Source organism: Equus quagga, chromosome 2 (assembly GCF_021613505.1).
Source record: "Equus quagga isolate Etosha38 chromosome 2, UCLA_HA_Equagga_1.0, whole genome shotgun sequence".
In the NCBI taxonomy this organism is placed as follows: domain Eukaryota; kingdom Metazoa; phylum Chordata; class Mammalia; order Perissodactyla; family Equidae; genus Equus; species Equus quagga.
In genome coordinates this window covers 81,871,447-81,898,028 of record NC_060268.1, presented here as the reverse complement: position 1 = coordinate 81,898,028, position 26,582 = coordinate 81,871,447, and the positions used below count along the sequence as shown (strand labels likewise).

Genomic DNA, 26,582 nt, shown 5'->3' with positions numbered 1-26,582 from the left:
TGGAAGCGGGGGCCCACCCCTGCGCCCCAGGGAGACCCACTGCACCCCCGCGCATGCCTGGAGGACCGCGGGGGGCCGCGACCCTCCGGCCTCTGGTTTTCATTACTTCTCCTCCCTCTGGGGGAAATTCCCCCAAAGGAAAATCTCGGCAGCTTCCCTCTCACAAAGCAAATGTTTGGGTTAGCTTTCTGCAAAACTAGGTGGGAGGGGAAAAAAGGAGCTGCCTAAGGCGGGAGACGGGAGGGGGCATCCAACGACCGCTGGGAAGGAAGACCCCCGCTCCAGGGAGGAAGAAACGCCCCAGCCCTGACCCCAAGAGGAAGACCCCCGCCCTCAGGAGGAAGAAAGGCCCCCTTCCCGACCTAAGAGGAAAGGAGACCCCCTCCCCAACCTAGGAGGAAGGAAAGAAAACACACAGAGGCACAGGCACAAGACTCCGCCTCCATCTCCGGGAGGAAGGAAGCCCCCTGCCCACCGCCAAACCACAGGGCGCTGGGGCAGAGCGGAGGGGCCCCGGGGAAGTCAGCAGGGCTGGGCGGTTTACGCAGGCGCTGGAGGCGAGCGGGACCGCCACACTGGCTTCGCTGGTGATGGAAGGCAGAGCGGGGCAGGCGCTCCCAGATGCGAAATGCGAACAGGCTTAATGGCTTGAACTGAACAGGAAATATTTTTCCAAAGCCAAAAGAATGTAATCTTTTCGGTACAATGGAAAATGCTTTTATGAAAAAAAGCACCCGGTTGAAATAATTCATTGCAGACTGTAAAGAAATTGAAAGCCCCAAACGACCCCCAAAATTGAGAATTCACTTTAAGCATATGTTTGCTGTAGTCACCGGAAAAACAAAAAAAAAACAAGTGGTATATTTTAAAGCATTCTTCTATGGAAAATACTTAATTCACTCAAGATCTTTGTACCAAAGCTCAAGTTCCCAGGGCTGCACGCACGGCTTGTCACACTCCGGTGAGCCACCGCCTGTCACCCACTCCTGCTCTGCCAGTCACTGCTGCTTCATCAGCCATCGCTGGTCAGTCAGGCAAGGCCTAATGCTTGAGAGCTCTCCCAGCACTTGTTGGTCTTCCAGATGTAAACAGCAATGCCAGTTAATGAAAGGGATCAAATGCTCTGCACTTAATCATTGATTCAGTCTCACCTGCAGAAGATTCTCTCCAAACACTACTTCACCACAAAAATCAGGAAATTTCATTTTAGCAGAGTCTAATTTTTCTCACAAGGGACTATAATTATGAGAAAGACTAATAAAGATATTTTAAGTCTTACTAGCCCCAGTCTTTAGAATTTCTACTTTACTAAAAGTGTCAGTAACCACCCGGCATTCTGTCACTGGAAAAGCCAGCTATAATCATTTGGTTTTTTTGTAATGTGGGTTGTCATTCTTGAATTAGAGTAAGAATAATTCTTGGTCATGATAATATGTGAAAAAATTTTCAAGGATGTAAAATTATAAAGTATATTTTACTTTTGTTTTTAAAAACTGGTTAAAAGTAGATAGCACTCGTACAGAACTTTTTTTTGTTTTTCTCTTTTTCCATGCAATTGGTATGGGTTTTCCTTCATAAATTAGTTTTCTTCTCAAAGGAAATTATTATAAGAAGGAATCCTTACCATAGGAGAAAGCTGCCGAGTGGGGCTGAGTGATTAATTCTGAGCTTAATAGAGAGCTTGGACACTGGTTTCTAACCAGAGAGGAGGATGCCAGAAGAGACAGGAAGCTTCGAGCCAGAAGTCTTTGGGGGGTTCTGAACCCAGGTGTTCTGCACACCCAAGGCAGTAGGGTAGTGCCTAACGGGAGAAGGTTTCCAAATGCCACCTCTCCTGCCCAGACTTCAGGACCAGGAATCCATCAGGGTCCCCAATCTCTAACGAGGCGTGCGCTGCCCTGCAGTCCAGCTCCCAGAGCTGTGTGTCTTCAAGCTGCACGCTTTCAGAAAACTCAGCATTCACAGAGGCAAACAGCACCGAGCCGCCAAAGCATTCACCACAGGATGCCTTAAAACCGAAACTACTTTTAACTTAAAATATGATTATGTTTAATTAAAAAAAAAATAGGGCTGTTGCTTACAGTGAGAAATACCCACAGTTGTGCGAGGCAGTGCCTGGCATTTATTCAATATCAAAGAATCCAAGGTTTCAGCACCCATCTCTGCGACTGTCCTTGCATCATGCCATTGTTTTCCTAGGGCATCCTGTGGGACACTAGCCCCACAAGATTTGCTGGCGACGGGTTTCGGCACCTGGCAAGTTTTGAAGACGCGGCCTGCCGTGGCACGCAGAGCTCACTGCTGGGCATTCTCCGCGCCTGTCCACACCCAGAACGTATTTAGAAATTTAGAAATCCTGCAGCAATGCGATTTGCTTAAGCCGGCATTTATTTCCCAAACTTATTTAACTAGGGACCCCTTGTCCTAGAACACTAACTGACAGATGACAAAACACAGCTTAGAGAAGTGCGCTCTGAAATAATGTCAGGGCAGGAGGCCCCATCACTCTCAGACACACGACAGACGTGCAAACGCCTGGAGCTCCAGGACGGCCAGGAAAGGGGGCCGAGGTGTCAGCAGAGCAATCCTCTACACGGAGGAGCAGAGAACAGAAGGTGAAGCAAATACACACTCGGATATTTTTGTTGGTTTTTGAAGAGCATCTGATTGCCAAAATATTCTTAGCAAAGAATTGAGAAAAAAAAAAAAAGTTGGAAGACAGAATGTAGAATATGTTAGAATTTTTTGAGCAGATGAGCAAAGTTGTCAGGGAATGGGGAAGCGCTGGGAAAGGTCTGCAGGTGGTGGCGGTGAAGGTTTCGTTACTCGGTAATTGACAGGGAGCTGTTGCTCTGTTATCACATATTTAGTACTGGCCAACTTGCAACTTGTCATTGCCTTAGCTGAGAATAAATCACTTGTCCCAAATCTAAGATGGTAAAATATGCAGATGACTTTATGTGCCACCCACACAAAGGTTTATGTAATCCTAATTGCTTTTAATATGAAGGTCTCGTAATCTGAGCGTTGGTGCATCTCACTTTTAGGCAAAAGATAACAAAGATCAAACTATTTTTTCCCCCCTGAATCATTCAAAAGGATAGGAGGTGAGACTGGAACATACTGTTCCCTTTGTATTCAAAGAGGTGTCACATTTGGGGACAAATGTGGAGCCCTATTTGGGGCAGAGAGGAGGAAAAAAAATCTCAAATATCTGCTTCCTTAAGAATGGTAACAGAAGAGGGGTTCTCACCTTACACAACTGCAGGAAGCTCGAGGCTTCCTCACCCCTGAACTTGAGCTCCAACATCCCCTGTGGTCGTCATTATGGTGCCTTATTTGTCTAACCTGTACCAGGAAGGAAGAGGGCTTTGGCACGTGCTCAGGGAAAACCTCACTCTTAGTATCCTTGATTTAATTGACCTAGAGTTCATCAAAATGCTGAGCCCCAGTGTCAGTAACACCACCACAACACGTGGTGGCCCTGAAGCTGGTGGGAAAATGCTGTGGGCGAGCATGTCCAGCCTGGAACCGGAGCCCTAAACCACACAGCACAAGAGGAAGAAAAACAACTCGTCACCATAATGCTTCTACCCATTGAAATGTCACATGCCCATAGAAATGTCACAGAATAACATTTCTCAGAACTTAGCCAAAAATTGTGGTTGTTAATGGACTTTATAAACTTTCATCCAGACATCACATCCTTGTGCATTCATCTCTTACACTGAAAACAATAATACCTCGGAAGAGGAATAAAATGGGTTTCTCTCTGGCATGCCCAGGCCTTTGCGAAGCAACAAGGGAAGCTGAAAGTAGACTGGTCCCCAGTCTCACGACCCAGTTCTAGATGAAGTTGGTGCTCACTGTTAAGTACTTAGCCTCATCACCATACACGGAGAAAGGACGGAGAAGAATGGGATTCCCTGAAACTGAGGCAATGATTCGCTTAGGGAAAATGCAGTTACTTCCCAATAACTGGAAAAATATGGAGACAGCCACATTTCCATAAAGGCACTGGACTCATTTGTGTAAAACTGAAATTAGATGATGGAGTACACGCTGAATACAAATATTTGCATCCGGTTAATGCCAGCTCAGTTTTAAACTGAAGAAATATAAAAGAAAGTTAATATTCTGCCTCCTGCGGATAAACAAAGTTTCTAAAGTACTAGTTGGCAGAAAAAGTATTAGAAAAATAGCGCTATGTTCCCACACTAAAATGCACCCTTTTACACCTTACATTTGCACAGTGCTTGCCAGTTGACAAAGGGCTTTCACACATCCTCGCTTGTTTGAAACTTATGTCAACCCTTTGAAGTCAAGAAAGCACAAAGTACCTACTCTATTTTTCAGATGTGGAAACAGAAGTTCAAAAATGGAAAGTTAGGTAGCAGGAAGCCTAGGGCTGAGACCCAGATCTTGAGATTTCCAGCAGAGCCTTCACTGACTCACCTAATTACTAATTTATATCATGTCACAGACCACGCACAGTGTACCAGCACCAAATGGCAGCTAGTGATCAGCATAGCATGGCTTAAAATATCTTTTTAAGGCTGAATAATATTCCATTGTGTGTATATATATATATTAATGTATATATACGTATACACACCATTTTGCTTATCCATTCATCCTTCAATGGACACTTGGGTTGTTTCCACCTTTTGGCTATCGTGAATAATGCTGCTAAGAATATGGATTTAGAAATAACTGTTCAAGTCACTGCTTTCACTTCTTTTGGGTATGTACCCAAAAGCAGTACTGCTGGATGACATCATAATTCTATGTTTAATTTCTTGAGGAACTGCCATACTGTTTTCCACAGCAGCTGCACCATTTTACATTCCCACCAGCAGTACACAAGGGTTCCAGTTTCTCCACAGTCTCGTCAACACTCACTTTCCATTTTTTGATAATAACCATCCCAATGGGTACGAAGTGGCATCTCAGTCTGATTTTGATTTGCATTTCCCTAATGATTAGTGATATTGAGTATCTTTTCATGTGCTTACTGGCCATTTGCATGTTTTTGTTGGAGAAAAATCTATTTAAGTCTTTTGCCCAGATATTCATAATATTTAAGATCTACTTTGAAAAACCTTTAAGAGGTGGAAAGAGAACTGCACACTGCAGTTAGGTGAAGTGGTAGAGAATAAGCACGCCATGGCATGCATGGAGGGGGAAGACTGACATGGGAGGTGGGAGAAAGGGGACAAGATAACCAGGGAATGTCTCTTTAAGGAGGTAACCTTTAAGTAGGACTGAAGAATAAAATGTTGGCTCTGTGCAGAGCAGAGGCAAGGGCCACCAAGACTGAAGGAATAGCCCATGCAGGAGGAAGAAAGGAGCAGTGGGATTCCAAGAGCCAAAGGTCGGCCAGTGTGCCTGCAGCATGGCGGCCAAGAAAAGAAGGAAACCATCAAGGGAAGCAGACAGGCAGGGGCTGGAGGAGCAGGACCTGACCACATTCCAGACTTCAGGTTCCAAGAAAAATGCAGTAGGAGGCTGCCGAAGGGTCCCCAAGAGAGCACGATAGCTGGAGTGTGTTTCCTGCCTCCTCCAGAACACACTGCAGTAGGAAACAGAATCAGAGGGAACACAAGTTAAAGCAAGCAATGAGGATGGTTTGGACGAATGATAGCAGTGAAGAGGACAAGGGTACAGCAAGCTTGAGCCAGGTTTTGGCAGTGGACATGGCAGAACTTGCTGCTAGCCAGATGTGTGGGGTGAGGAGCCAAGCTGACCTTCTTTTTTAACCCTCCCTTCCATATATGTCAATGAAATTCAACTGGTAGTTTTCAAATTGTGACATTTATAAACTAACATTGGAAACAGTCTAAGTCCATTAAGATCCTAGCTCTTTCCCAAAAGGTAAATTAATCAACCCTCCAAAAGAAGAATAAGGTGTACATTACTCTAAAATGCCAAATATTTTCCTTAAGGTATTACAAACTAAGCCAGTATGAAAAGACGATGAAGCACCCATAAAAGAATGAGGACTTATCAGAGCTCCCCAACATTAGGCCACACAGGCATGAGGTTTCAGCATGAAGGCAAGGACACCAGCTTTGAGGTCATGCAGACCTGATTTCAAGAATCTCTGAACATATGATGAAATAAACTATCGCAAAAGGGTCAGCACAAACTACAGAATCAGACCCACACAGACTACAGATATTGAAATTATCCAATACAGATGATAGGGATATTAAACATGTTTAAAGAAGTTTAAACAGAGAATTTAAAGGGCCAAGATTTTTTTCCAAAAGATTGGCACCTGGGCTAACATCTGTTGCCCATCTTCTTTTTTTTCCCTTCTTCTCCCCAAAGCCCCCCACACAGAGTTGTATATTCTAGTTTTAGGTCCTTCTTGTTGTGCTGTGTGGGATGCTGCCTCAGCATGGCTTGATGAGTGGTGCCATGTCTGCACCCGGGATCCAAACTGGCAAAACTCTGGGCCGCCGAAGCAGAGCATGCAAACTTTACCAGTCAGCCACAGGGCTGGCCCCCCCAAGATTTTTCAAATTGCTCAATAAGATTCTAGAGGGCAAGAAAATAGAGCTTCTAGAAATGAATGTCTTAAATAGCTGATGAACTGGAAAATATGAAGAAATTACTCAGAATGCAGCACAGAAGGACACTCAGGTGGAAACTATGAAAGGCAGGTTAAGAGAGATGGAAAGTAGAATGACAAGGTTCAGTAACAACCTAATTAAAGTTCCAGAATGAGAAAACAGAATGAGGAAGAGTCAAGGTTTGAAGAAATAATGACTGAAATTTTTCTAGAATTAATCTAAGTTACCTATCGTCTGATTCTGGAATCCTAACCAACCCCAAAGCAAAGAAAAGAAAAAGAAAAAGAAAAATCCCCACCTAAACACACTGTGGTCAAACTATAAAACAGCAAACACAAAAAGCATAAAAGCAGCCAGAAGGGAAAAACAGATCTTCCCAAGGGAATGACAGTTACACTGACAGCTGCCTTCTCCACAGCAACTATGGAAGCCAGAAGACAATGGAAGAACATTTTTACAGTGCTAAAGGAGAATGACTTTCATCCTCCATCCAGCAAAAGTAACTTCCAAGAATGTGGATGAAATAAATAAATGTTTAGAAAAACAAAACCAGAGGGTGTTTACTAGCAACTGATCCTCACTGAAGTTATTTCTACAGGACGTACCTCAGGGGAAAGGAAAATGACCTGAAGAGGAAGTTAGTCAAGAAGGCATGGAAGCAAAGAAAATGAGAAACATGTGGATAAAATCTGACCCAATGCTAACCATACAAAACAAAAACATCTCATCTGAGGAGATAAACAAATCATAAGAGAACTAAGGTGTTGCATTAACAATAGCACCTAAATTGGGAAGCTGGTATGTGGAGCGAAAAGGTTTCAAAGCCCTTTTGTGATTCCAGAGAAAGCTTAAAATTGATTAATTTCAGAATTAATTCCAGTGCACAAGCATATTAGTATTGCTAAGTTAGCCCCTAAAAGAACAGAAATATAGATATTAAATTTATAATATTAAATTATATTTAATTATATTAAATATATATTAAATATTTAAATATATATTAAATATATAAATTAATAGGAGAGAAAAAATGGAATTAGGGCAAGGGTGGAGGGAATCTCAATTTAAAAGAAGAAATGAAAACAAGATGATCTGTTGATCTTCATATGTAATTGCTTTGATTACAAACAGATATTCATCAACAAGTAACTAGACTATGCTTTTGCAGAAGGACAAATTCTGTTTCTGTTGTGTTTTTACCCCAAGTATTTTATAATATTTTAATTAACATTTTTATTCAATATTCAGGTATTATGAAAAAACACAAAGCAATACCCTTCCTTCTGCATAGCTTAAAAAAATTTTTTTCCAAGATGTTCTAATAGGCCATATGTCGGCAAGACCCACACATTACAGAAAGCACTTGTTGAAAAACATGAAGGTCAAGATGAACAACCAACTATAACCCACTGTGTGGGCATCATACCCCTCCGCCCACATACATACACTCACCAAAAATAGTCCCCTAAGTAGGAGTCTAACAGAGTACAACCGGCGGGGGGACAGTGCAGTGAGAGGAAGTTTTTTGCAACAGTGACATCTCCCTGACGCTGACTTCTCAAGCACTGAGTACTGAATGAAACATTCAAGGACCTGATTAGGGTTTATCTCAGCAAAATGTAATGAAGAAATGAGCACAGCTTTCTCCCTCCGGAATTAATGGAATTTTCGAGTAGTGGTTAAAGACTAGGTTTCCAAGAAAAACACATTTATCTTAATTTCTACAAGTGAAGGAAACCAAGCGGTCTAGGAGGGTTGGGCCTCGGGAGGCCCCGCCACACACACACACGGACAGGAGCTCCCCCTCTGACTTCCCCAGGAGCTCCCAGCCCCAGCCTAAGGTGGTTGCCAGGGGACCCGTGGCTGCCCTGCTTTGAAGGAGCAAAGAAGCATCTATGCCTTGACAGACAAGAGGCATTGGTTCAAGTAGGAAATGAGGCCACTGCCTGGACATAGGAAATGCAAAAGGTTTGATGTGAGTGGGCTCCCAGTGGGCCAGAGAAAGGGGGTGGGGGGAATGACATGCCTGGGTTTCAACAGACAGTAGTCTTTGGATTCACACAGGCTGGGTGTCCCACCCCCACCCAAGCTTGCTGATCACTGGCCTTGGAAAAGAAAACCCACAACAGAGGATGGGTGCACTAAAGGGCATGGAATTTGTAACCCACAGCTGTTATATCCTAATAAGCGTTATTCAAATGCCCCAGACCTTCAGTTGCTACTGACAGTCACTGAATTGCAACTGCCCCCCGCAGCGACCCTGACTTTAAAAGTCCGGTGACACCAGGGGCATCTGACTGACAAATGTGCTCGAATTTTGCCTTGAAGTTTATTTCTATACCACACAACCCAGCAAAAGACACAGCCATTTTCTACAATCCTCTGTTTGGAATTTCCCAGGGCTGAGCAACAAACAAGAATGTCATCAGAGGAGCCGGGAGCCAGCTGCTGTCAGGAACCCAGCTAAGGCCAGTCAGCCGGTCACGAGACTAGGGTTTCAAAGGTCAGAAAGACAACACCTGAGTGCCCACTTCCCTCCCACGGCCCAGCCCGAGTCCTGGCCGCCCGGTCATTCACTCCATCCTGCCAGGGCACAGCAGGCTCCTGGATGAGGTCAGGATACCAGCCATCTCTGGCTCGGCCTCGTGCAGGGGAGATCCCTCGTTTCATATAGATATAACACAGCCCTTGATGTCTAGAAATGGGGAGTCATAGGGTGAGGACAAGAACCATCTATAGGATGGATACCATTATATGACAAGGAATCAACAACAGAAGGAGCACATACAATATGCCCAGGCCGTTAGGAGGACCCACCCAGGACCTGGCCCTCCCAGGAAGAGCGGGAACCCTGGAAAGACATTCCAGGGGATGGGCCGACCAGGGGCACTCCACCCCAGGGGTGGCAGACCAGCTGGCATCACCCCACATCCTGATACAACCGATCTGCAGAAAACTCCCAGCGATCCTTCCTATAGCCATGGAACTGACACAGGTCTTCACCAGCACCATTCACTGCTTACGGAGTTCATGTGCCAGGTGCGAGCAGGGCACTAGGACAGAACAAGCAATAAGGGCCCTGCCCTCAGAGAGATTACAGTCTGGTTGGGTCAGAAGTAACAGACAAACTTCACTGCCAAGTGAACTTCACAGCCATCTCATCCTGGCCTTTCCCTTCCCTCCTGATGAAGGAAAGCAGACTCACCAAGGGCCACAAAAGCACTTAGTGACCGTGACAGGAGTCCTGACGCCCAGCCAAGCCCCCACCCATGGCCCTCAGTGAGGCCCTGCTCTCCGGGAACTGAGGTCCCCAAACTTGCCAAGTCCATGTTCCTCTATGGGGACACTCACCTTGAACTAGAGAAGACCCAAAATGGCTGATGAATATTTGATTTTGTTTTTTAAGTTGTAAGTTAACATGAGGTCTCTGAGGAACCGGTTCATGGATTATTTCCTTCCTGAGCCTGTTTTTTGGGGGAGGGGGCCTCCATTTCGAACCCCACCCTTATGACAGGTTCCTTTCTCTGGGGAGTCGGACCACCACCCCCACTCCCCCATTTGAATCCCAACACTGCCACTTCCTAGCCAGGTGACCTCAGGCAAGTTACATCTCTATGCCTCAGCTTCCTCAGCAGCAAAATGGGGCTAATGAGAGTATCCATGTTTACCCTTTTGTATGGGCATCAATTAAGGGGAGGCTTGGAAAGGGCTTAGCCCATACCGGGCATACAGTAGAGTGTTCCTAAGGGTTAGTTTACCAAAAACGAAGACAAGTCTCTTCCACCCAAAAATGGAGGGGAAAAGCCACCTTCCTCACTCGCACCACCCCCTCAAGCTCGGCCTTCTCCCTCTTCTTGTCCCCGCAAGCCCTTCTGAAAGAGCAGCTGTGCCTGGGCCCCTTCAGGGTCCTGTGACATCCCGACCGCTTTCCCTTCTGGCCTCTCCCTTCCCCTGACCCTCCTTCTGGGCCGGCCCAGGTCTGCACCTGCCTCAGCCTCCTCGGCACCAGGCCTGCCCATGGGCTTCTTTTCCTTCTGGTCTCTGTTCCTTTGGGTCCTCGTCTCCACACCAAGTTCTCAGAACTTCTCCCTCTCCAAGCCCTCCAGCTGTGCCCTCAGCTAGCTCCTCTCCTCCTCCCATCTCCCAGGGGACGCCCTTCCCAGGCCTCCGTCTGCTCTGCTCTCTCTCCACTCAGCAACAGGGGTCCCCAGGAGAGCTCAGGGGAGGCACTGGCCCTTCTAGAGTCCTCCTACGCTCTGGGTTAGTGTTTCTGACTAACTCTTCAGTGTCTCCTAGGGGAGGCATGTTCTGAAACAGTCTGAAAGCACTCTGTCTAGATTGCATCATGTATAACCCCTCCGGGGGTGGGTTCCTATCTTAGTGTCACCACTGTCCCTGTTTCCCCCAACCCGAGCTTCAGAGTCGTCTTGGGTTTTCCTCCTTGCTTGCTAGCCTTTCTATCTCTAAAGCTCTGCTCCATTCCCAGGGCAAACTGTCCAACACCCAACTTTTCTAAGTTGGAACGGTAAACCGACTTCCTAAATGGAGATCATAAAATAAGTAATTTGCACAAATGCTTCCATTTGTGTGTAAACAGAAGGGAGGAGTGCAAAACAAATGGGCTTCTCAGAGCCTACTCTAAATTTCACCACTGGCCCAGCAGTCGGCTCTGAGGCAGGTCAATTACTTAGTTTACAGATGAGGGAAGGTGGAGGTAAAGGATGAGCAGAGTCACAGAAGCGGGCTGTGTCTGACTTTCTTTCTCCTTCCCACTAGACTCCAAGCTGACATGACAGCAACAGATGGTCTGGTGGAACCTAAGAAGGTCTCCAGCATCAGGGAAATTAACAACACATACTCTCAGAGAGAGAGAACTGGTGTGTGGTCCTGGGGCATGTCTTGAATGATTGGGGGGCATCCCAAAGCCCCATTGGATAGCACCCCTCAACCAGACACACCAATATTGATACAGAACACAACTCCCACAGCAATGTCACCTGCCCTTTCTCTATATTTTCACGCTAGAACTAAGTGCAGGCTGGGAGACAGCCTCCTCCTCTGAATGCTTGATTCTCAGTGTAATGCTTCCTTGCTACAGGAAGGATTCCCACGTAGACATGATGTACTCAAGCCCTTTCCGGAAACGGGCTATCAAAGCAGGGGCAGCAGTTCAGCTATGTAAAACTGCAACCCATAAGGATGGAGCACATGTGGAAATGATTAACGAGCAACTGCTGTGTGTCATCTAGGCCATCAGCAACCACGAAAGCCACAGTGAATGCTGAAATGAATACAGGAAAATCCTTAGACTGTTTTGGCCAACTACACTTTTCCAGAAGATGAAATTACCATCACTTTTCCCATTAAAATGGAGTAGGCCTGGGCAGAACAAGCACAACTCTAAGGCAATAGCGGGGACGACCTCTGCCTCATGGCACCGCTCTGAGGGGTGGGGAAGGGAAAAGCTGGGATTGACCGACTCTGTGCGCAGGCTTGCTAAGGGTTTAAAAATATATGAGATATTGTTGTACAATAAGTCCCTAAGTGGGCAGAATCTTCCCCATTTGGGGGATGACGAAGATGAGCCCCAAAGAGCAGTGATTTTTTTCCTCGCCCCAGTTCTCAGACATATAAACTGGCAACAGCACTCACGATCCACAGCCACAACGACCAACTTTCCAGAAAAGACCATAGGAAAAAATCAAAGACGAAACAGAATCTCCCTCTCTAAAAATAGAGACAAAACCCTAAGTATCTAGACCAATGAAAACTTTCACAAGGAATGTAACCAATTCATACCACTGGCTACCCGCCACCTTCTCTCCTTAACTCACTCACTGGAAGTCAGAGGAAAAACAACTCAGAGTCACAGCTTTTAAATGCAGGTCATAAAAACAAGTCGTCCCCCCTGATGGCTTCCAATGGAGATGTGCGGCGGGAGGAAGCGGCGGCGGGGTCCAACTGCACGTGGGGGCAGGGCTGGCCACCTGCGGCCGCGCCCCGCGGGCCAGCCGGGACGTGGAAGGGACGAGAGGACCCGGCCGAGGGGCCCTTCCTGCCGCTGGTCCCCGCGGGAAGAGAAGGATGCAGGAGCGAAAGAGGCACTTTCTCAGCATCCAACGCCCCTCGCCTCGGCGGGGCAGGCGGAGAGCCCTTTGGGGATTTGTCCTGCGTGCTTTCAGATTCGGAAGTCGCACCGCTTTGGGCCCCTCCTGGGGGCGGGGGCCGAGGGGCTCGGGGCGCGGGCTCAAGTCCGGGCTCCCCGCCGTCCCCCGGGCCGCCAAGCCGAAGTCCCCGCACCGCGCCCACTGCCCAGACGAGGCCCCTGCGGCTGCGGGAAGGCAGGCAGCTGGCCCCGCCGAGGCAGCGGCTCCGACGCCCGCACGGCCGGGAGAGTGGTGACCGCGACCCTCCGAGACTGCCCTCCCCCGACGTCCCGGGCCGCGCGCCCGCCAGCCCGTCTCGTCCCCCGGCGGCGACAGGTGCGCGGCCCGCGACCCCTGGCGCCGACTCCGGGAAAGTTTCCCTGGCCGCGGCGCGCTGTTTACGGTGTCGCTTTGAGGCGCGGGGGCCCGGAGCCCTCGGCCGGCCCAGCCATTGAAACCCGAGCCGCGGGGAGGGGCCGCGGCGGCCGGCGGAGGCGGAGGCGGGCGGGCGCCGGGCTGGCCGGCTGCAGCGGCCCTCACCTCCTTCCACACGCTCTTAGGAGGCTTCCACTGTGTACCGGATACTGTACCTGCAGCTCCGCGCGCCGCCGCGGCCGCCTCCATGCTCCGCTCCGGCCGCGCCGCGCCCCGCCCCGGAGCTGCCCGCGTCCCCTCCGCGTCTCCTCCCCCGGGGCTGCGCCCTCGCCCGCCCTTGGCGCCTGGGCCCGCGCTGCGTGATCTTCTTCTCTAGCGACCCTCGGATCCCTAAACAGTTTGCAAAGCGAGTTGGCCACCTCCGAGGAGTACTTATTATGCCCTCTAATTCTTTCGCAGAAGAAACCGTTCGCACCCCCACCGCCTGCATCCAGCACCCCCTCTCCACGCCCCTTCCCACTTCCTTCCTTTAGGTTTATTTCTATGGACAAGAATCATTTTCATTATTCCTTTTAGAAAATGGACATGGAAAAATAACTCAAAGACAATCAATGGCACACATGACGAGAACATCCCGTCCTCTTTTCTGCCCATTTCACTCTTTTCGGTTTTTTTCCTGACAACTGTATTGTGCCCATTTTTGCTGATAACTAATACTTTTATTTATTAAATGTTCAAGCTTGTGCTCACTTGAAATAGCAAAATTCAATGAGAGGCAATTGTTTGTGCAGTACTTCTTTTTCTTGGCCGGTTTCAAGGTGTTTTTTTACAGGGGAGGTGGGAGCAGGGGTGGTTTTAAAATGCCGGCAGCCTTGGAACCCAAAGGCCTGTGATCAGTCAGCTGGTGCCTGCCCTCTTTGGTTGGCAGCTCTGAAGTTTGCCCTTGTGGACTGGCACCCGCAAGCTGCATGCTCAGCCCTTGTGGACCTCTGCCCCCAAGACTGGTCTGGAACTCACCTGCCTGCCTTGTCCCTCCACCCCAGAAAACAGCCCATCAGGGGAGCCTCCTAGTTGCTCCCCATGATGCACCCCCACCGTGGAGCAACCAACTTGCCAGGGACCAGGGCACCCCCATGCATGGAATGGAAAAAAGCCCCAATTCTGCTTCCGTTGCCTGTTGCAGCAGTGTGCACATTGTTGCAGCCAGGAGCTGGAGGCCCCCCTTTATGCCACCTTTGAGTCACCTCTTGGAAGTTTGAGATTTCATTTTCTGCAGTAATGGAAATACAGGTCTCCCTGGGCATGACATTCGGGACACTTCACTATGATATCAGACCTCTTAATCTCGATTCATGTGCCCATTCACAATAAGCCAATCACTGAGACATGGGTGCTTGGAGATGGAGAAAGGCTTATTCGAATTGGCCAAAATGAGAAGGCAGGAGGATGGGTTCTCGCAAACCCACCTTAACAAAAGAAGAAAGCAGCGGGTTTTATACAGCTAAGGAGCTCAGGAGGAGGAGTTTTGGAGAAACAAAGGGGAAATCGGTGTTTCTTTCACTCCAGATAAGCTCTTGGGCAATCAGACTTCTGGGCATCAACAGCCCCTGGGGACTGGTTATCTGGTGATTGTAAATTCCTTGAAGGCATTCTTTTTCTTCTGTAAAACAAGCTCATAAATTCTTGTGACCCTTGAGTCACCCCTCAGGTTAAACAAGACAATAGTAAATTATCAAGATTAACTTCTTTTCATCTGTGTCTGTGTTGGGAACAAGGTCCAGGGGTAATCATCTTCTTATTGAATATTTATGGTAACCTTCAGGTGCCCAGCTTCAACTCCTCCAAACACTGTGTCTTCATTCAACACATATTTATTAGGCTTCCACTATGTGCACTATACTGTTCTAGATTCTAGAGATTCAGCAGTAAACAAAGCGCATAAAAGTTTCCTCATGGCAGTTACTTTCCAGTGAGCAGGAGTGGACAGGAGATAGAGCACAATAGTATGTTAAATAAGAGCTAAGGGAAAAAAAAAAAAAACGAAAGGGAAGCAAAAATATGAAGAAAGTGAAAGGGCTGAGCATATGGGAAGGGTAAATGGCAAAGGTTACAGCAAGTGCAAAGGCCCTGAGGTGGAAACAAATATCTCTCTCTCTCTTTTTTTTTTGGTGAGGAAGACTAGCCCTGAGCTAACATCTATTGCCCATCTTCCTCTTTTCGCTTGAGGATGATTGTCGCTGAGTTAACATCTGTGCCAACTTCCCTCCATTTTGTATGTAGGACACTGCCACAGCATGGCTTGAGGGGCAGTGTGTGTAGGGCCATGCCCAGGATCCAAACCTGTGAACCCTGAGCCACCAAAGCAGAATGCACAAACTTAACCACTATGCCACCAGGCCGGCCCCTACAAATCTCTTTTTTTGTGCCTTGAGCCTGTGGGAGATCAGAATCTGCCACCTCAGGGGCTGCCTGGTGGCATAGTGGTTAAGTTCGTGTGCTCCGCTTTGTCAGCCCCGGGCTTCGCTGGTTGAAATACTGGGCGTGGACCTACACACCACTTATCAAGCCATGCTGTGGTGGCATCCCACATAAAAAATAGAAGAAGATTGGTACAGATGCTAGCTCAGGACCAATCTTCCTCACCAAAAATAAATAAATAAATAAATAACTTTTTAAAAAAGAATCTGCCACCCCAAAATGTGTCTCTTTGGCTTGATTATTTTTAAGAACAAAAAACTCAGAAAGAAATTTTGACCTTTCCCAAACTGCCTAAAAGATATGAGATAGAAGGCCAGTTCCAGGAAGGAGCCAATACCATAAGATAACTATAGTATAATATAAACTAGGTGTGTAAACAGGGAGAAACATAGCAAGGCCCATTTAATAAAAGTCCTGCCCATGTCCCATTGTTTTTGCACAGTATGACAGACATTTGTTTACCAAACATTTGCTTTTCCATCTCCATGTGAATTGCCTTCCTTCCCTTTGAAGTCCCAAACTGCTACCCCAACATCCTCCTTTGTCTTTAGCTCAAGATGATATTTAATTAAGGTGGTGGCTTCAGCCATTTTGGGAGTTACTCAGTTTTCCTGGATTTCTCCCATGTATTCATGTTATTAAATTTGTTTGATTTTCTCCTGTTCTTCTGTCTCACATCAGTTTAATTCTTAGATCAGCCAGAAGGACCTGGAAGGTAGAGGAATAGTTCTTCTCCTACAAGCCTTTGTTGAGGCCCTCATAACCATGGGTGTTACGTAAGCTGTTGGCACGTAGGGCTAAAGGCTTATTCATCTCTGCTGAAAACATACTTCTTCTTATTACAGTTTTTTAAGTTTTTCTGTTGTTTTTTAACTTACTCACATAGTACTCAAATACATGCTCCTTCAGGGGAAAAAAATAATGAATTATAGACTGAAAAGTTCCCTGCTTCTCATTCAACTCTTGTTCCTTGTTCTTGTTTACATTTAGTCAAATGCTTCTTTTCCTGTATAGTTTCTGGACTTTCTGTCTTGCTTGGATAGACCGAAACTACCCAAAAATTAGCAAGTAAATTCTTTTACATTTACTTTCAATATTTTTATTGTTTTGGTCTTTAGATTTGAATTTTAAACCCAACCAGAATTTATTTATGTACGTGGCGTAATATACAGTAGTATATAGCCAGTTGGTTCCACACCATTAAATGTTTAAATTTAAGCATTAAGTTAAATCCATTTTTTCCCCCACTAATTGGAATTACTTCCTAAGTCATATATTAAATTCCCATATACATTACAGCTGTTGTTTTATTGACTGTCACTATTTCTATGACAATACAATACTACTTTAATTACCATAGCTTTATTATCATGTGTTTGGGTATCTGGGAGGACAAGACCTTCCTCATCAAATATTCAAACCAGCTGGTTAATATATTCGGATCTGGTTGAGGATATCAGGATTGCATCTAGTCTGGAACATTAACTTACAGAGCGTTAACATCTTTAAGCTTCTGAGTCTTCCCATCAAAGAAGAGAAGCACACCTAGGTGTATTCAGGTCTTTTATGCTTCTTTTTGGCTAAAGTTCTAGAGTTCTTACAAATGGATCTAAGACATTTCATGCTAGGCTTACTCCTACAAATTTCTGATATTTGTCGGCTATTATGAATGGGCTCTTTCTTTTTTCCAATTACATTTTCTAATTGGTTATTACTGGTATATAAGAAAATGTTGCCTTGGGTACATGCTAGTCTCATATCTAGCCACTTTTATGAGGTCCAATAGTTTTTAAAGTCAATTATCATAGATTTTCTGAGTAGACAATCAGACTGTCTATAAACAAGTTGTTGAGTTTCTAAAGCTTCCGCAAACCTACTCAGCCACTTAGCACTCACTTCTGACACTAAAATTTCCCTTGACCCTAAGCAAGAAAAAAAGAAAAATATAATGTATCCATATATACCGGAAAATAGGGGCCCCATGAAGACCTGGGCGTGTTTTCAGTATGGTCCTCTCCTCCATTCCGTGAGGTCATTAAGCGCTCTGCGGCAGCCTCCATCTGGCCTCATTCATCTCCACAGGAATTTTCTCAGTGTTGAGAACACAACTGTTCTAGCCATTCCCAAGGTATTCGTGAAATTTCAAAGAAAAATCCAGTATTTAAACAACAGGGCTAGCAAACTAGTGGATTTTAATAAGGGAACAAATTCCTGTTGCAACAGTTGCTACTTTTCAGTCAAGGAGATGCAGTCCTTAAAAAAAGAAAAAAGATCAAGGCTTAGCAGAAATCAAGGGAAAAATATAAGACAGAAGAAAAATATAGGCAAACCTTTCTCCTGTAAAATACAGGGAAAATACCTTACGATGTACCATAGCAGGCTGCCAGAAGTTTTAAAACACTAATTTTCAAGCTTTTAATTCATAATTCATAGCTGAAGTTATAAAAACTAGTATCTTCTATACCAGTTTCCCATGGAATGTTAAAGATAATCCCAGCGTTGTAACATGGTCACTAAAATAGCAACTTCCCAACTGTTTTGAAAGAAATGGTTATTTCAGAATGTTATAAAAGTCTCAAATTTTTAATTTTTAAGTGCCATAAGCATTTAAAAGCTATGTTTTAGTAGAAAGGCTAAAACTATGAATATATGGCATCTGAAACCTCAAAAAAATGAAGTTCAGGTTCAGAATCTGTCCTTACCTGCGTGTTGGACCCAAATCTTATCTAGAACAAGCGACAGTCGCACATCAATGAGAAAGAAAGCGTATTAATTGGTAACTGCCTCAGTATGCTTATTCCACAGCTGTAAAAATCATAAATACTATAGTTCTGAAAGCAAAACTATTTGCCACATTTATTTAGAATGCGCTTCTAATTTAACACTGGACAAACCTAACAAAACAGGGAAAGCAATGGGTTTTTTGACAGAATATTCTAAATCACTTAATCTTCGTTTTGATTTTAATTATAATCTATTTACTCACTTAACTGAAAATTTGTTCATGCATACCATAAGGTCATTTTATCACCAGCCGTATCATGTTCCCTATAGAAGAAAAACTGTATTCTAGTACCAAGTTTGGCAAACTACAGCCCACAGCCCCAACCCAGCCCACCGCCTATTTTTGTATAGCCTTTGAGCTCAAAATAGTTTTTACATTTGTAAATAGTTGGGAAAAAATCAAAAGAAGAATAATAGGGGGCTAGCCCGGTGGCTCAGCTGTTATGTGCACACTTTCTGTTTCGGCAGCCTGGGGTTCGCCGGTTTAGATCCCAGGTGTGGACATGGCACCGCTTGTCAAGCCATGCTGTGGCAGGCGTCCCACATATAAAGTAGAGGAAGATGGGCACGGATGTTAGCTCAGGGCCAGTCTTCCTCAGCAAAAAGAGGAGGATTGGCAGCAGTTAGCTCAGGGCTTATCTTCCTCAAAAAAAAAGAAGAAGAAGAATAGTTGACGACACATGGGCATTATATGAAATTCAAACTTCAGCTTCCATGAATAATTATTGGAGCATAGCCACGCCCATCGTTTGCATATCATCTAAGGCTGCTTTGATGGGACTACAGCAGAGTTAAATAGTTGCAACAGAGATTGTGGGCCTGCAAAGCCTAAGATGTTTACTATCTAACTTTCTCCAGAAACTGGGTGTCAGACCCCATTGGAGTATTAAGCTGAAAAGGCAAACAAACAGGGGAAGATGAGTCCCAAAGCTATCCTGGAAGAGGGACATTTCTGGAGAATCTGTTGGTGCTTTGACAAGCGGCAGTTTGGATAGGAATTCTCTGCTTTATGGTAGAGCTAAGGAAGGGATCTGGAAGCAGTGATGTTTGACACAGAACGGAGCTTTTGTTATCATTCTGTTAATCACTAGTACTTTTGGTTGATTGATTTATTGTCCACACCTCCTGAGAGGAGTTTGCCCAGTTTGATTACATTTCATTTGTGTCAAGTGTACAGTGTGTGGTAAGAGCTGTTTGTGTCGGAGACAATAAACAAACCCTTCTAACCGTTTTTCTTGCTGAAGCAGCAAGCCACAACTTGCCAATGAGATATTTAAAACAAATCCAGAAAAGTTTTATGTTGGTTCAAAGCTCGAAATATTTTGATCTTAGGTTTTTGTAATCTTGGAACCCCCATTGGTCACCCCGGGTGAGAACACGTGCGTGCCGTTGCCCACTTTCCGGTTCACTGACAGAGAGTCACACCTTGCCCTCTTAATCCCAGAGTCAAATATGATTACAGATATTTTCCTCCCAGGAATCTAACTTGTAGGGGAGATCACTGTGCTTTCTGTTAAATAAAACCCCTCTCTTTCGTTGCTTATGCGTTCTCAGGCCGACTGTATTTCATTGGCCTAAAGATTGTGTTTGACATCAGCTATTGTTAGAGACCATTTGCTTTTACGACGGAAGAAGAAATAAAAGCGTGGGTGTCAGACCTCAAAATCCATACTTCTCTGAACTGTTTTCATTTCAGAGAGTGAAAATGTGTGTTTTTTTCTTCCAGGTGAGGATGAATGTCATCATAGACATGTCACCATGGCTAAGTAAAACTATTTTACATCTTTCATTTTCTTTTTTTTTTTTTTGAGGAAGATTAGCCCTGAGCTAACTGCTGCCAATCCTCCTCTTTTCGCTGAGGAAGGCCGGCCCTGAGCTAACATCCATGCCCATCTTCCTCTACTTTATTTGTGGGTCTCCTACCACAGCATGGCTTTTGCCAAGCCATGTCATGTCCGCACCCGGGATCGGAACCAGCGAACCCCGGGCCACCAAGAAGCGGAAACGTGTGCACTTAACCGCTGCGCCACTGGGCCAGCCCCCATCTCATTTTCTTTTTTATTAATTGCAAAATTAAAGGAAATATTAGGACATAAAAAAATAAGTGAATTACAGGAAAGTGCAAATTCCAGGATACATTCTAGTTTAATGTAAGAATCACTCATGCCAAATCCTGAAAAAATAAAAATAAAAACTGCAACTTCCTTATCAGAAAAGCAGCATCATTAAGAACTTGGAGTCTTAGCAGTTGAGGAGTCTGTTTTGAGGCAAGATAAGTTAACATTAGGAAACACCAGTTAGATACCCAGATCTCATTAGTTAATGTCGGTATCAGAGTTTGACCCTAGCAACAACCAACTTGACAAATGTGGGCATTTCTAGTGATCTAATACCCCCATTCATAACCGTGATGAGCGAGCAAAACCCTCCTGATAGAAGAACAAGGTAAGTGATGTGAACCAGGGTTGCCGGTCACCATGGGAGGTTGAGATAACTTCAACGATGCCCCAGGGAGCATGAGAAACTGGGGGATGGCTTTCAAACTTGAATTTCTATATGGTCTACCTTAATCTCAAAACAAAGTGAAGTGCAAAGCCCTGTGCATCCTCTGACGACAAGGTGGCCCCGGCTCCCCAGAGCAGGCAGGGGGAGGCCACTGAGGACGAATGCCACTTCCCACCTGTCCTCTGCCATAAATAAGCCTGCAGCCCACACCAGGGGCCAATTAAAAGGAACGGCCGTTGGTTCCTCATCCCAGGAAGGTATCAGGTGAAGTCTAGTCCTCAGCAGTGATCCCAATTAAGTGGGGGGGGGGGTTACCTGTTTTTTTTATCAGGGGGCCAATTAAGACCATAAGTGCGTGTAGGCCACGCCCTCCAATACAGGGTGAACGTGGGCAAGCAGTGTGAGACTGGAGAATTTCTGCTGGATTCCCCTGCGTGGAGCTTCTCAAGGCTATGCCTAGATGGGGAAAGAGAATTGTTTTTTGTCCTTCCCATTAGACAGCTTTTTTAAAAAGTATTTTTGGTTAAGAAAAATCTTGGTTTTTTTAAATAGTGTATTCTGAAAGGTCAAGATGTTGCATGACGTGGCTTCTTCAGTAGAGAAACTAGCCCCAAATGTTAGCTCTTTTGGTCACTCTGACCCCATTAAAAAGGCGGAAGAATGCCTGCCGAGCCGGGTGGAAAGCTCGACCCTGGTGGCTAACGTCTAGTGGTGCCTGTAGTCAAAAACCGTGTTAAGCACTTTTCGCAGCCCGAACGTCTGATGGTAAGAGCACAGTCTGGGAAGCCTGTGAGGGCACAGCGGGCTGTGTGAGCCTCTGCCCCCCAGGGCTGCCAGGGCTTGGGACAGTGCTTGGGACTCAATAAGTCTCCATTCAAGAGGGGGGTGCTGTGATCATCCTCATTTCACAGAAAGGGGCAAAGACACAGGTTAAATTGCCTGAGGACCCACAGCTTACAGGCAGCAGGGGCTTTCACTAACTCTCTTAACCATAAGCTCCAGCCGTGGTTTGGGTTTTGGTTTTCTTTTCTCCCTCCCCGCCCCCGACCTTTTTAAAAACACATTTTGCAGAATCAGTTTCAACAGCAACCAAATTTCACCAAGTCGTAATGACCAAACACAATGAGGGACTCTGGGGGAGATTACTAAAGAGGAGAAAACAGGGTCGCAACAATTTGTAGGGTCACCCACCGTCCTGATTTGTCCGGGACTGTACCTGTTTGAGCACATTTCAGTCCCTACCCCCCCCCCCCCCCCGCCCCCGCCATTCCAGAAACCCCTCAGTCCCGGGCAAATCGGGACAGTTGGTCGCCAAACTCATGGCTCACTTTGAACCGCACTGAGCAAAAGACGGACCAAGCCTTAAGTGTCCGGAAAGTCCTTGTCTGTTGCCGCAGCCTCTGTGTCCGGAGCTGGCTGTTTCTACTCTCAACAGGCATCGCCTTACCACCCCACCCCCCACCCCAGAGTCTTCAGCCGTTTGGGGCCCCAGAACGCGGTGGGGGCCCGGCAGCCGGACAAGCCTGGATGCCCCCCGACCCCACAGGAGCCGGCCACCAACCTGGAGAGGCGCCCGGTGCTCAGAGAGCCAGGTGCCCCGAGCTGCGCCCCAGCCACCTGACCCACCGAGGTGCAGGCGCACCCTCCTGACTCCAGTTTCATGGATTCCCAGTCCAGCTGTGTGGTGGTGACCGGTAAGACTGTTTTTCTGCTTTCCCATTTGCTGCCGCTTTTAGCCTGGCGGTGGACTGCGCACTTTCCTCATCCTGGTCGTAAACAGTTTCCTCCTGGGGAGAAAAGAGTGGCAACTGGTGGTGCAAGTAATTCCAGCTGGAAGCTAACTTCCTGCCATGCCCTATTAACAAACAATCAGGGGACAGCGAGGTTTTTATGCTTCTGTCCTGCCATTCACTGCCAACACCTCTTGAGTGGCAGACACACAGGTGCCCACGTGCAGCTTAGGCTCAGATCTTGTCCTTCAGCCCATCAGGGCAGAAACTGAGGCTGGTGCCTACTGTCCCTGAATCTGGAGCCGAGTGAGCCCGTGTGGCATCCATTGGGGTGCAGTTACATAGCAAGGAAGGAGGAGTTGGGGACCCAGAGAAGACGGGGCCTCTTAAGGCTAGGACAGTCCGTCTACAATGACCACCCCTAGGGGAGCACGCAGCCCCTGTCCCCACACTGGAGACTCTCAGCCGCCCAGGGAACACTAAGCACCTCGGAGAGCCACCAGCGGGAGACTCTGACCCTAACAGGTCAACTCAGAAAGAATGGTAGCTGCCCACTCCTGCCTTTCATCAGCACATCCAAAATCCACCCCAGCCACCCCTGTCATTGTCACAGCTGGTCCCTGGAGGACTGGATTTCTTCAGAAAGCTCTTTATTTTCAGTTTGACACATTTGGCATATTTTAAGGTTTTTGAATTGTGTCCGATGAAGGAATCTTAGAAGAGATAAGGATTCCTGTGTGCAGGGAAAATTGAAAGTTACCTATCTTAATATTTTCAGACTGTAATCAAATTCCTGTTAACCTTCTGAGAAAAAAGAAAGTTCTTTTGAAAACCTTTTATCTCCCTTGTTCTCATTCGAGTTATTTGGGGTATAGAGATGGAGTGGTTCAAATTACTCTTGAATTCCTAAGGAAACTGTACCCCTGATAAACACAACGCTTGTCACAAATGAAATATGAAAATTGAAGCACGGTGGCAAGTCGCAGACTCGCATGGACCCCTGCTCTGTCCTGTCAGCTTGTGGCTTGCTGGCAAACTCTAGATTGTTTGATGAAGTACCTGATCATCAGGAGCGATTTGGGAATGCCTACTGGCTTTCAGAGTGTGGGCTTCCTTTATTAAAAATGCTTCAAGCTGCCAGGGGCAGGCTTTTCATTTAATTGGATTTGCTTCTTGTATAAATCTCGCCAAGACAATTGGCACGTAGACAGATGGTAGGGGAACAAGGACTCTGACAAACTGTCTCGAGATCAAGGCGTTCTCGCTGGCACCAACAATATCAATGGGAGACTGGGAAAACCTGCATGCCTCCAAAGGACCCCCTCGATTCGGAGAGAAGATTTCTCGAGCGCCTTTCGCAAGTTCCACTCCAGGGCCTGCCAGGTTTAAAGTATAAGGTTGGAGCCTGCAAAACAAGAGCTTCAAACCTTCACTTGCCGAGTGATTTCTCCTGATTTAAAACAGATTAGAGATGATCTGAGGATGATGCTAAAGCAGGACGTGATCTTTGTGTGTCGCTGCATTTTTAGCATTCCTACCATCATCCCAGGAGGTACCTGGTTTCTTAGTGACTTTTCCTTAATTTCACTATTTTCTAAAATTTTTTTGGGGGGCAGGCTGCTCTCAGTGGCAGCTATAATCTTATTGATTCTATAGGATTCAGTCAAAGTCAGAGGACATCACTCACTTCCCGGGACATCCTGTCCTAAACTTATATTCCCTGAGGAAGTTTTCCCCACGGTGCACCGACCTTGTTAGTGGCCCAGGAACTTTGGAGGCACAGTCCTCTCCAGAGCTGGCTCCTGCTCTAAAGGCCTGAGGTCCGGCGGGCTGGGGGTTCAGAGGGTGATCTTTAACCGCAGCTCCTCCCAGTCTCAGAATCCGTATGAACTGAGAAATACCTCCCAATAATCAGATGGAACTCAAAACCTCAGCTGTGTTCCAGGTGAAGCTGCCTTGGAGGTGCCACCTGTGTCTGTAGCCCACTACCCACCGAGAAATGAGGTTCCAGCCATCACCTGCCCATCTGACAGTGGCTGGCCTCCGCCACAGGGGCGGAGCATGGGCACTCTGGAGGAGAGATGAAGAGGGTCCCCAGGCCTGGTCCTTCCTAGTCACACCATCCTTTAGGCCTGGTGATGGTTAATTTTCTGTGTCAATTTGACTGGGCCTCGGAGTGCCCAGGTATCTGGTTAAACACTCTGGATGTGTCTGTGAGGGTGTTTGTGGAAGATATTAACATTTGAATGGGTGGGCTCAGTAAAGTAGATGGCCTGCCCCAATATGGGTGGGTCTCAGCTAATGCACTGAGAGTCCAAATAGAATAAAAGAGTGGAGGACAGTCGAATTCTTTCTGCCTGAGAGCACGAACTAGGACATTTGTCTGCAGAAGTCCCTCCTGGGACTTACACCGCCAGTGCTCCTGGTTCTCAGGCCTTCAGAGTTGGACTGAAATCTACTGGCTCTCCTGGGTCTCCAGCTTGCAGATGGCAGATCTTGGGATTTCTCAGCCTTCATAATTACATGAGCCAATACCTTATAATAAAGCTCTTTCTCTCTCTATATACATACATTCATATATATAAATATGCAAGTCATGTGCCACATGATGTCTTGGTCAGCACCAATCAGCATATGCAACAGTGGTCCCATAAGATTGGTACCATAAAGCGTAGATGTGTAGCAGGTTATACCAGCTAGGTTTGTGTAAGTATGCTCTATGATGTTCGCAAAATGATGAAATCGCCCGATGATGCATTTCTCAGAACATATCCCTTGTTAAGCAATGGATGACTCTGGGTGGGTGTGTGTGTGTGTGTACGTAGTTTCTCGGGAGAACTCTGAGTAGTACAAGGCTTTCTCTTTCTGGACAAAGAAACAGAAGCCAAAAGAGGCAGTGAAATTTCATTATGGAAAAGTAAGGATGGGGTGCCTGACTGATAGGCACAGTGCTCAGGGGGCTTTGGGGCTGAGAAATGGCCAGCACCAAGTGATCAGAGAGCATCAGGCAGAGGAAGGGTCTGGCTGGAGCCCATCCTGCACTGCATGGGGAGACAGTGGAAAATGATTCGACATTTGTTGAGCACCGTGGGGAATCAGAATTTGCCACACCAAAATGTGTCTCTTTGGCTTGATTGTTTTTAAGAACAAAAGACTCAGAAAGAAACTTTGACCTTCCCCCTAACTGTCTAAAAGCATTTTAGAAGCCCCGTCCCAGGAAGGAACTATCACCACAGATAACTCTAGGTGGGGCAGACAGGAAGGCACCTAGCAAGGCCCATTTTATCAAAGTTCTCTCTTGGGATCCATTGTCTTTACAAGGCATGGCAAACACTTGTTTATCAAACATTTGCTTTTCCATCTCTGTGTGAATTGCCTTCCTCCCCTTTGAAGTCCTAAACCACTGCTCCCAACATCATCCTTTGTTTTTAGCTGAAGGTGGTATTTAAGGTGGTGGCTTTGGCCGTTTTGAGGAGTTACTTAGTTTTCCTGGGTTTCTCCCACGTATACACGTTGGTTAAACTTTGTTTGATTTTCTCCTGTTCTTCTATCTCATGTCTCTTTAATTCTTAGAACAGCCAGAAGAACCTAGAGGGTAGAGAATAGTTCTTCCCCTCCGACAGCACCTACCAAGTTCTGGAAACAATGCATGTCATACACGGTATTGTTTAATCCATACAACAATCCCGAGAGGTACGTGACTATAACAGTAATGAAGGAAAACACTCGACACTGCTTCCTATGCACCAGACAGTTTTCCAAATGCTCCATTTTATTCATTCATTTAATCCTCACAACAACTCTATTAGATTACTATGATTAGTCTCCATTTTACAGATGAGAAAACCAAGCCACTGAAGCTAAGCAACTTGCTCAAGGTCACCCAGCTGGTAAGTGGTGGGGTGGAGATGCAAAAGCAGAAGCCTGACCCCCAACGCTCAGGTCTTTGACTACTCCCAGCTGCCACCTAAGCCATGGCCTGAGCT

The 26,582-nt window shown here is 46.3% G+C and overlaps 2 protein-coding genes across 7 annotated transcripts in view; one reads left to right on the top strand and one right to left on the bottom strand.

Annotated features, from left to right (window-relative positions):
* LOC124236487 (protein FAM169B-like) overlaps nt 1-13,823 on the bottom strand; it is an 84,332-nt gene extending 70,509 nt beyond the window's left edge. For 5 of the 6 annotated variants that reach the window (XM_046655506.1, XM_046655509.1, XM_046655511.1 and 2 more), the window contains exon 1: nt 13,315-13,823. In XM_046655506.1, coding sequence (XP_046511462.1) covers nt 13,315-13,348 — 34 coding nt within the window. In that variant the 5' untranslated portion in view covers nt 13,349-13,823. Of the gene's footprint in view, nt 1-12,416 lie in introns of all 6 variants that reach the window. The other variant, XM_046655508.1, reaches the window with a different exon arrangement.
* An 8,552-nt stretch (nt 13,824-22,375) lies between these two features.
* Nucleotides 22,376-26,582, top strand: part of PGPEP1L (pyroglutamyl-peptidase I like) — a 33,847-nt gene continuing 29,640 nt past the window's right edge. Inside the window, 1 exon segment of the mRNA XM_046655030.1 lies at nt 22,376-22,560. Within this exon segment, the coding sequence (XP_046510986.1) occupies nt 22,527-22,560 (34 nt within the window). The 5' untranslated portion in view covers nt 22,376-22,526.